Source organism: Dicentrarchus labrax, unplaced genomic scaffold, assembly GCF_905237075.1.
Source record: "Dicentrarchus labrax unplaced genomic scaffold, dlabrax2021, whole genome shotgun sequence".
Lineage (NCBI taxonomy): Eukaryota > Metazoa > Chordata > Actinopteri > Moronidae > Dicentrarchus > Dicentrarchus labrax.
The window spans coordinates 10,518,574-10,529,192 of record NW_026136715.1 but is presented as its reverse complement, the minus strand read 5'-3'; the positions used below and the strand labels follow the sequence as shown (position 1 = coordinate 10,529,192).

The following is a 10,619-nucleotide window of genomic DNA, read 5'->3' as shown; positions in this document are numbered from 1 at the left end:
GTCTTATGCATTAGTTCTTTCTCTGGTTTATTGTGTATATGTGGAAAAACACTAAAGTAACTGGTGCCAACTTATTGATTTGCAACACAAGAAATACAATTAGTAATGCAAGGAAAGTTCCTCTCTATATAAACTAGTGATTTTGTGCATCAGCAATGGCTAAATTCACATTCATCCCAAAGCCAGTACACTCCCCATAGTTTCATATTGTACACAAACTGAGGGGATTAGGAGGGTGTCTTTCTCTCTGGCTCCCTGAGGATGTGTAAAGGTTTGTGATCAAATATCTCCCATCTGTCTGTGACACGGCTCTGGTCTACTGTGGTGGGTCCCAGTCACCCAGCTCATTTGTACTCCCTCCGCATGTCAGCAACTGCTACACAATCTCGAGTAGGCGAGCAGGCTGGGATGTGCACCACAGAATTATTTGTAGAGGATCAGTTGTGGTACACTTCATGGCTTGGCACAGACAGTGACTGGCTTATATGGATTTTGTGTACATTTTCATGTACTAATTTATTGTTTAAAAAAAAAAGTACACTTTTTTCTGTTAAAGTGTTAAATACCTACATATTCAAAGAACATTTAAGAAGCCGAAACAGGAGAATATGTGCTGTTTGTAGACATTTCATCTCTAGTGTATTAACTCACAGCTAATCACATGGGTTCTGTGGAAATTATGTTCACAGACACATAAAACCCACAAACATACAGTGCTGCATATGAAAAATAATCCAAACTATAGCCCTTGAATTACTTCCCATATGCTCCTTATTTCTCAGAGGGGGTGTTTGGTTGATAGAGCCTCAACTCATGCCTGAGAGGTGTTTATGAGGAAGCGCGGGAAGACCAGCTGTATAGCTCAAACTGTGGCCACAACAGGGTCTCAAGGGTATTCTTAAGATGTTGGTTGGCCTAGGAGAAGAAAACATGTTAACTGGTGTGTTGTGTTGTGCATGGAGGTGCACCAACTGATTGGCTATCCACTTCAGCAGCTGCTTTTAGGAGACAACAGCAACAGCAGCAGCACACTAGTTTTGATTTACTGTCCGCTTCAGTTAAAATGTGTTGAAATTCAAAAGTGGAAATGACCGTTTTTAAATTACTCCCATCAAATGATAGCCACATGTGGGTTTTAACGTGACCGTACAGTATATCTATAGCTCATTTAGGCAGTCATCCGTGTTAAGCCAAAATGACATTCAATTTATTCTCTCCATTAAGGCACACGGGTTGCATAAACCCCACCTGCCAGCCTGTCGAGCTGAGAACCATCTTGCTGCATCCTGGGTGAAGGGAAAACGCCACTGTTCCAGATGGTTTACTGTGTTGTCAGTGGAGGGGATCAATGAAGTGGGCATTGACTGAGACCTGACAAGAATGGTAAAGGCTGCTCCCACAGGATGATCTGGGTGGTGTGAGCCTGGAAAGCAGGCACAGGTTGCTGTTTTGAGCCTAGTGAAAGTGTGTTCATTTTGCTCACTGGTAAATTAGCTGAACTTGATTTAGTTGCATTTTTCTTGGTTATGTAAGTTTCAGTGTTTCCCCCAAGAAAAAAGAAAAGTATGAAGAGAGGAAGGGCTGAAGTTTATGTTACAGAATTCATATAAAAAATGACACAAATGTCAATGCAAACCTAATCAAGCTCTCTCTACATTCTTGCTGTTTTGATTTGTTGCAGGAGCACCACTGAGGAAACTCCCTAACCTATTTGGTTCTGGTATTTATGACTTTAATTATGTATTATATGGATATCAGAAAACTGAGTAAATTACTTTATTGCTTACAGTGCTCCCTCTTGTGTGCCAGCTCAGATCCATCACACAAATGCACATCTATATGAGGTAGTTGTAGGGCTCAGTCAGCAGAGACTATTTGGCATTCTCTGAGAAGAAGAATAAGAAAAGAAAAAAAAACGTTTTCCACTCTACTGGTTAAATGATTGGGGCCTTTCTTCCATCACAGCTGGCGAATGTTTTGTAGGGCTGAAGTAAGGGGCGCTTCCGAGTGGCTTTGCCTCAGTGCAAAATATACGAGTGATTTCGCAAAATAAATCTCTCTGGCTGGCACCCACACTGGCACTGGCATATGACTGGTCAGCCAAAGGAAGAAAGGAGGATAATAACAACAAGCAGTAGGTTTTGAAGTGGTTAATATCCTGTGGTTGCTGGCAAGTCATGAGTTCCAGTTAGAGCTACCATGAGTTGAAGGTATGTATGACTGATTGAGCTGCATGGTTGGATAGTGTAATTGTGGACAAGAAAATATGAAAATATCAGATTTGGTTTAGAGGAATAGGATTTTATGATGTGATTTTTGTGGTATTATTTTTTCCCTTTTTCTTTTGGCTATCAGACACAGGGTCAATTGAGGAACAGCAGCGCCAGAGCTGGATGTATTGAACCGGTCTTAATATGTGGTGCGACTCAAGGATTTGAATATGGACCGTCTAGCTGAAGGATGGTCTCCTCACTGCTTGTAGAACGGGGCAGTTGTTGTTGTGTGAAGGGCCAACAACAGACACATTTACCTGATTATATGGTATATATGCTGTTTCTGCTGTGTTATAGACCACAAGAAAAGATATGTGTCAGAACTGAGGAATTAAGCGTGGCATTTGGCAGTGTGGACAAGCAACACCACCCTGTGACTTGACTGGTAGTGGCTGTGAACTGTATATCCTTCTGGGTGGCATGTCGAGGCTCTTGCAGCCCTTGGCCTCCTGCCATGTGGATTAGGGGAGCCACAGAGAAAAACCTGATGTACTCCATCTGCACTCCATGTCCTTAAACTGCTTCCCTACTGTCACTGGTTTGCTTCAGCTCTGCCTCCACGTTAAAAACAAGTTATTTCAGATAGTCCAAGTGCAGGCTTCAGGTGGTGTGCCATAAAGGTAAAGTCCTCAATTTCATGGACAAAGCATTCAGCAACTCTATTTGCGCTGTAAGTGCATCCAGGAATACAAAAACCTCAGTTGAGCCTTGAAAAAAATCTGATCAAAAGGAAAAGGAGTGTTATGAGAGAAGTGGAAAATGTTGTGAGTTTTAAAGAACTGCTATAAAGTGTGAGTGTGTTGATAACAAAACCAGCCACGGGGTAGTGATCGCAAAGACACAGGGAGCAGAGCAAATAATGTAAACTGCCACTGCTCAGTCTCAGTCACTGACTCTCCTCTCAGTGCCTAGATGTCTGTAATGTAATATCCTGCTGCAATGGATGTTTTTTAAATGGCAAACAGACTGTCTTTCTCCTACAGAGGCTGTGTTGCTTTAAAAACTTTTCTAGTTTTACAATGTCATAGAAATCCTACAATCATCTTAACATCAGTTGTCAAACTGAATTAAGTTTTATGGCATAGCATCTTAAAGCCCCAGTGCCAAGGCAAAGGCAGACGGGAATGAAATGGTCACCCATGAAACTTAAGCATCAGCCTCTGTATATCACAGAGCAAATGCTGCGGTTTTGCTCTCATGCACCCATGGGACACTGCCTGTGCCAATCTGCAGCACTCCTGCCACACATACAAACGTGCTGAACAGGGGAAGTCAGTTCTGATTCTAACACACGCTGCCCCTATCTATCATAATCATTTCACTGGAGGGGGTACAGCCTGCTGGTGAAATGGCAATGCACAGACAGCATAGTAAACAACTCTGCAGACAAGGCGCAGCACCACTCCGTGTCTGAGTGCGCTACATCACACACACACACACACACACACACACACACACACAGAGAGAGAGAGAGAGAGAGAGAGAGAGAGAGAGAGAGGCTACAATGCAACAAAGTTATCAAAATGTGTAATGTTCTGTTTGCAATACGAGGACGTGTGCTTATGTGCAAACCCGCAGAACACACGCACTGGAAATGAATCAAGACATTCTGACATTATGAACGTGAGAGAAGGTGGGAAAAAAACGTGTGCCCACAAACTCTAGATCCGCCTGCCTTACCCCCCCTACAGACGCTGCAAAGCCGCTCCTGCGCTCAACGCGACCTGCAGATTCATAAAACTTGAAAACCCCGCCTACTTGACAGCCAGCGTCTGTTTACGAAAAGTCACTGGGAGCAGCATGGAGCGAAAGGTACCCAACAGAACATGTCATACCGTGCTGCCAACAGGGGGAACAACCAGACTTCACAGAGAGCCAAGTGCGATCCTCACAATGTAGTCTGTCACATTTAGTTGACTGACATGTTTGATGCCTGCTGACATTTGCAGCTTGATGCGTGATTCTAGGAGCTTCTAGTTTAATTCTTTTTTTTTTTTTTTTTTGTGCAGTGGGACTTCTAAACGCGCGTACCGGGGAGTGTTTCTGCTTCTGTATTATCACCCACACCGGCTTAAAAACAATGGCGAGGCGTAAAAGGCGCAATCTGCTCTAAGTGTTGCGCTTAAACCCAGCCTGGACTACCCAGAACCATCTCCCCGGGCTTCTGCGATACAACAGGGAACCAACACAGGACAAAAAAGGCACTCGGAGCGACATGGAAAGCCCGATCGAGAACCCTACCAGGGCTGTGGAATATTTGAAGGAGCTTAACAAGATCATCGAGACCCAGCAGGAGTTGCTGGAGAGGCAGAGGGGAAGGATAGAGGAGCTGGAGCAGCAAGTGTCCGACTTGTGCACGGAGAACGCCTGTCTGAAGGAGCAGTACCAGCGGCACCTGGCAACCTGCAGGCTGCTGCAGGGCAGCAACAGCAACAGCCTGGTCACTCTGGGAGCCATAAAGGAACATATCACACAGGAAAAGTAAGCAATAACAACCTATGCTATTGTATTATCTAAGTTGAATTATGTGTTTAATTATACCTCTCTACATAAGTCTCTAAAGTTTAAAAATGGCACTTTATTAAAGTAGTTATTGCTAAAATCAGACCCCAAGTAGTCATCCGCAGTTGCAGCTAGACTACTTTCAGATCAGATGCTTTCCTTTTATGTTTGCTGTGACTTATGCACAATTACAAAGGATGGGTATTGTTGGACAGAGCTTTTCTGACCGTGTCTGGGAATAGGAGAGAGAGAATATCACCCAGCATCATTGTGATGATGAACGAGTGATGATGAACAAACCTTTTACTCAACAGATTATTTTCCAGTCGAGTTGTTTCGTTTTAATTTTGAGAGTGTATGATTAAATATTCAGCAGATCAAGTTCTCCGTTCTTCTTCTCAAAAACTCTTTCTTTTTAATTGTCTCTGATTATTCTGCTTTGTCATCTCACTATCAGCTTGATATTCGTCAGGTTCTGTAACTCCAGCAGACTGAAGTCTAAACTGTGCCTATGCTATAGCCCACAGTGGTCTTAAAAGAGGATTTCATGTGCATGACAGGCACATATAATCCATGATATATGGAATGCAATAGCTTCAACCCCTGGGAAAATGGCTCATACTTGGGATGGATCCATTATGCAATTATGTTTAAGGGCTGGCTCTATCTGCAGGAGGTGGGTTAAGCCCCCGGCAGAGTAGAGCAGGTAGGGCAGATGTAGTGGAGAATTATATCAAGAGTGCTGGTAAAGACCTTGACAGTCAGACACACTGTGAGGATTAGCCTCCCTGTACCAGTTATGAGTTTGAGTTCACACTCTGTTGGCTATATCTCCAAAATGCCCCAGCGTGCAGACATTTAACTCAGCTTTTCACAGTCTGCAGGATCAAGCTTGACCTTTGTGTCCAGGGTCGTGTGAGTGTCATGCAGATCAGTGACAGCCAATCGATACTGATGACTCATGGACTGTATGCCTTTGCTAGCTGATAAAACCAGACAGAGATTAGGACATGCTATAACACTGACCTGTAGCATGCCCCCTTTTATAAATTGCTCTCTGGCACTATATAATGGGTATTCTCTCTGATTTCCCTGGAAAATCGGACTGTCACCATCTCTCATTCTGTATGGTCACAGTGTCTGAACACTATTTCAGTCCAGCTCTGGTAGACTGGCACAGAGGTTAGTGAGAAGCCTGTGATTACCCCAGTGAACCTGATGAAATATGACAGCTGTTAATAATGTAATGTGTGGTTTATGGACAATACAGGATTTAAAATGTCATTTAAGTGTGGTGTGGAATTTGAAGAAGGCAGTGGTCTTAAGCAAGACTGATTCTAAGATCTGCAGAGGTCATTTTAGAACAGAGAAAACAGGATTGAAATAGCGTGTACTTGGAAATTTAACTGTATAGCCATCAGTTTTTTGCCCCTTACTAAGGTCAGGGCCACAGTGGCAACAGCCAACCAGAGCAGCTCAGATGTCTTTTTCTTACCTTTCTTAGCTATACACCAGGTTTTCCTACGGGATTCCCTGGAATGGGGTCTTCTCCTAATGTGCCTTTGACTGCATACTTCCAAAGGGAGGTCTGAGCAGCTGCTGGAATGCTAACAGCCATTTGTAGACATCTTCTGGAGCTCTGGTCACTGATGGTGGACATTTATTATTTTTAGGCATGCTAGCAGCATCGCTCTAGGGAGGACAATGTCTGCCTGTCTGTTGGCTGGTCAGCTGATCCGCTATCCGCATTGGTCCAGACTTCAAAATCGAAACAAATATTTTAATGTGTCCAATACTCATGGTTTATGACTAAATACTTGCAAAACTAAAGACATTTCTATCAGCCTCACCTGTGCTTTGTGTTCAGTTGTCAAATGTTGGCATGGTAACACACTAATCTAAGATGGTGAACATGGTAATCATTACATGTTAGCATGCTTAAATTTGCATTTAGCCCAAAGCACTGCTGTGTACTCTTTGTCTTGTTGATATTAGATAGACCACATGATTCTTCACAAAACAAATATGTAATCCAGTTGAGAGTGAAAAATATTACCACTTTTTAGTCGTGTCAGCTGAAATCACTCCTAGACACAGAGGAGGAGCAGCTCAAGAACAGTACAGTGTCCTTCTGGATTGCAGATAAAGCTTATTGTGTCTGCTTGTATCTGCAAGGTTATTTTTTCCCCCTTTGTCACTAACTTGTGACAAACATACTGGTTCATTGAATAAAAAGAGACTCAATACCCCATCTTTAAATAAAAATAAAAGAAAACTCCTTAACACCCCTAACATCACATCTTCCTCTCCCCATACTAAGTGGCGCCATGGAATCGATGTTGACGCTCCCTTTGAATACATAACGAAACTCCTGAAAAACACTCAATGCAAATCAGAGATCACATGCCTGAATATCAACATCATCTGCAAACAGCAGGCTAATGTTGTTTAAACAGACACACTTCAGACCTTGTCTTTGTCCTGATATCATTCACATTAATGGAGACGACATCCGGCTTTCAGTGACATGACAATCTTGAATTTTCTTTTGTCGTTATGCCAAGAATGTGGACACAGCTCTCTTTGTGCTGTTATGCCTGTCCCTTTTCTCTCTTACCATGCGGGTTGTCATTCTAGCTATGCAATCAGGAACTGACTTGCAGCTACTGTAAGGAAGCAGGTGAAAAAGCAGTTACATAAAATAACTTCCATTAACTAGCTAGTTCCTGCAGCCCTCAGTTATCTGTGTGTAGACTTTAGTTTTATATAGTTTTATATTTTAGGAAATATGATTATTCACTTTTTTCAAGGTAGATAAGACGATGGACACTACTACTACTACTACTACTACTAGTACTACTACTACTACTACTACTATTACTACTATCTGTACAAAATCTGCCTACCAATACCTCCAAAACTCAACTAAAGTCACTAAACTAGTTTGTTTAATCCATACAATAATCAAAGTGTAAATGTATTTAAGTCCTTATGCTAATAGTGTATTTCTGTAAATCAAACTATTCCTTAAAGGATAGAATATGATGTTTTATCATTGGCATGAGTGCCCCGTTTACTACTTTGGCTTTCCCAGGAAGGCAAATCTTGTAATTCCTTGGTAGTTGGAAAAGATCCTCTTATCATTTTTTTCCCCAAGATTATGATCACCACCTCAGGAATCCACACCGAACTGAAGAGGCATGTGGCATTTTCCATATACCTATACTGATTATAGGGACAGGTTATACCTTACTGAGCCCTGTGGAAGGATTTGAGAGCATGTAAGCTCCACAGTGGAAGGTGCCAGTAAGGTTTGAACCCTGGATCATTTTTGCTTTGGCAAGAGCTAACTGCTGAGCTCATGCTGTGTGTTAAACCTTTTATTAGGAGGGGAAAATAAACATGGCAGGGGGTGATGGAGACGCAAGTAAGGCCAAATTGTGTTTTTTCGTAGCATGTTATGCAGCCTCAAGTGACCCTGCTTTACATCTATGCAAAGTTGTTTTTGCTGCGTTTGTGTGTTTTGCTTATCTAATTTCAGTTTAAATACATAACATGTACACTCTTGTTCGATGCATGCACGCTGTCATGTAATTTAGTCACATTGCATTTAACTCTCATTAGGGATTGTAATACAGTCCAAACATCCGTATCAGTTTGCAGCTTTTATCCCCCTTTGTTTCACTTTTCTTTCAGTTTCCGTGTTAGTCAGCTGTATGATGCATTTGTATCATCTTGAGTACAGTGTGTATTATTTGTTTATACTGTCCAAATAGTTGAGCTGAGGTGTCAGTCCTCTGTTGACTTAAGATATCATCATTAAGTGACTTAATGGGAACAATGAAGGAAGGGAAAGAGAAAAGAATAACATACACTGTGTATATATTCTGCTCCAAAACATGTGACAGATACTGCTACTAAATGATACATGAGATTGTTTGCTGCTATCTTTGGTTTGGCTGTAAATGGAAGGCTTTTCCCTGTATGTTGTTTGTATGGTTTTCCCCTCTACCCTCTTGTAGGAGCAAAATGCAGAGAGCAGGAAATGTGATGCACTACTGATAGTGGAACCGGTTGTGCTTATTCAAAAGCTTTGTCTGTGAATTCTGCAGATTAGGCTGCTGGGTAACATTGTCAGTCAGGGTCTCAGGATGTGCGACTGCTGCACAGGTACTGGAAATCATCTTGGTGAGCACTGACCCTGATGTGGATCCATAAACGCGTCCGCCTAGGTGACTGTAACCCCCATTAGCTGGTTGAGTAGAATCAGCAGAGGAGTTGCCTCTCTCAGTGGATCGGTTTCTGTAAATCCAAAGCCTGAACTCCAGTTTCACGGTTTATTCACAGTTTCTTCAGTTTAAAATAAACATCTTTGTAAAGAGATGGTTGATGTAGCACTCAAGAATTAGCAATCACACACATATCAAGTTTCTTCTGTTCATGGCTCCTGAGTTGCCTGCCTTGTCAGCCCTTTAGTCCAACAGTATTTCCGCTGACCCTATGCAGTTTTCTCTCCTAATGGTCTTTGTTTTTAACAGAGCTCTACAGTTACTTGTATCCCTTGTGCTCACTTAGGAATTAAATGACAGGTAATACAAGATTGCAAGTTTTTGCAGCACACATAAGTGATAAATGACTTTTCCTGATCAGTTAAGTCTGGCTGAACGTTTCAGCAGACTTTCAAGCACACACACCTGGTCTGTCTTCTTGTCTGTGAATGTAATACGTTGTAAAGTGAAACAAAAAGTCTGGAAGAGCGGTTGTGATAAATGTTTTTCTTGCATGATGCAGGACAGGCTGCTGGTTTAATCAGAGTGGATCCACCGTGATCTGAACATGTCCTCTGGGGTTTGGAGTGTCCGCAAGTGCTTTCATTTCTTATCTCGGCCCTGCTGGATGCATCTGCCAGCCCACACTTAGCATTCAAAGTTTGTCACAGGCCTGGATAGCCAACCGACTGTAAACAATATTTGGGATGCTGACGTGATCGCTGGAGAGATAACGTCTTCAGCTGCAGATGACAAAGAGCCGATGTGTCATTCTCTGCGCAGCCTTGTTTTAGGCTTACCTAAATGTACTAAAACTGTGTTCAAACTTACTGTAGGGCTTTAAACCTTTGGTAATTTGATACCTATTACAGCATACAAGAGTTGAATATAAATGGTTTGCAGAAACAATGCAGGCGTCACCACGGAAAATTGTATTTCTCAAATAAGCACTGATGTTAGATTTGAGTATGAAATGAGTATGCGGCAGTGTTTGGGGAGGTAGATTTTTCTCAGGCATTCATTTAAATTCAGTATGAATCCCAGTCAGTGAAGAAGCATAAGTAATCTTGAATGATCAAATATTGATGAATAATGTGACAAATCATTGCTAACTCCAACTCTCTCCCCTGTTAATGCTCTAATGGAGCTAATATGAATTTTTCAGAGCTGATGAATGAGTAGCAAAGCTCTCGAATTGTTGATTCCGTGCCAGATCTCAGCCAGGATGTGTGCCAGAAGTGGCCTGGTTACCATTTCTAAGGGGTTGTGCTAACATTCAAAGATGATTCGCAGGCAATTCATACAGTATATCCACATTTTGTTGAGTGGTTTACTTTCATTGCGCATGTTCAACTGCTACTTAACCGTAATTGCTTTGATGCAGAAGACCTGCAGTTGAATGTGTTTCACAAGTCAAAGCAGCTGCGGGATTATGTAAATTACAGCTTTTGATGAAAGATGGATGTTAGAAAAACACTTGTTTTAAATGTATTGTAAACAGTGTTCTGCTAATGTATTTTGGTGGGATTTTATTCCCTTTTCACTGCTGCTTTGGGGGCTTTTTTTCACGTTCATG

The 10,619-nt window shown here is 42.0% G+C and overlaps 1 protein-coding gene across 3 annotated transcripts in view; it reads left to right on the top strand.

Moving 5' to 3' along the window:
- Positions 1–4,093: 4,093 nt before the first annotated feature.
- Positions 4,094–10,619, top strand: part of LOC127377773 (IQ motif and SEC7 domain-containing protein 1) — an 88,735-nt gene continuing 82,209 nt past the window's right edge. The window contains exon 1 of one of the 3 annotated variants that reach the window (XM_051425962.1): positions 4,094–4,754. In XM_051425962.1, coding sequence (XP_051281922.1) covers positions 4,489–4,754 — 266 coding nt within the window. In that variant the 5' untranslated portion in view covers positions 4,094–4,488. The remainder of the gene's footprint in view (positions 4,755–10,619) is intronic. The other 2 variants (XM_051425955.1, XM_051425956.1) reach the window with 2 other exon arrangements.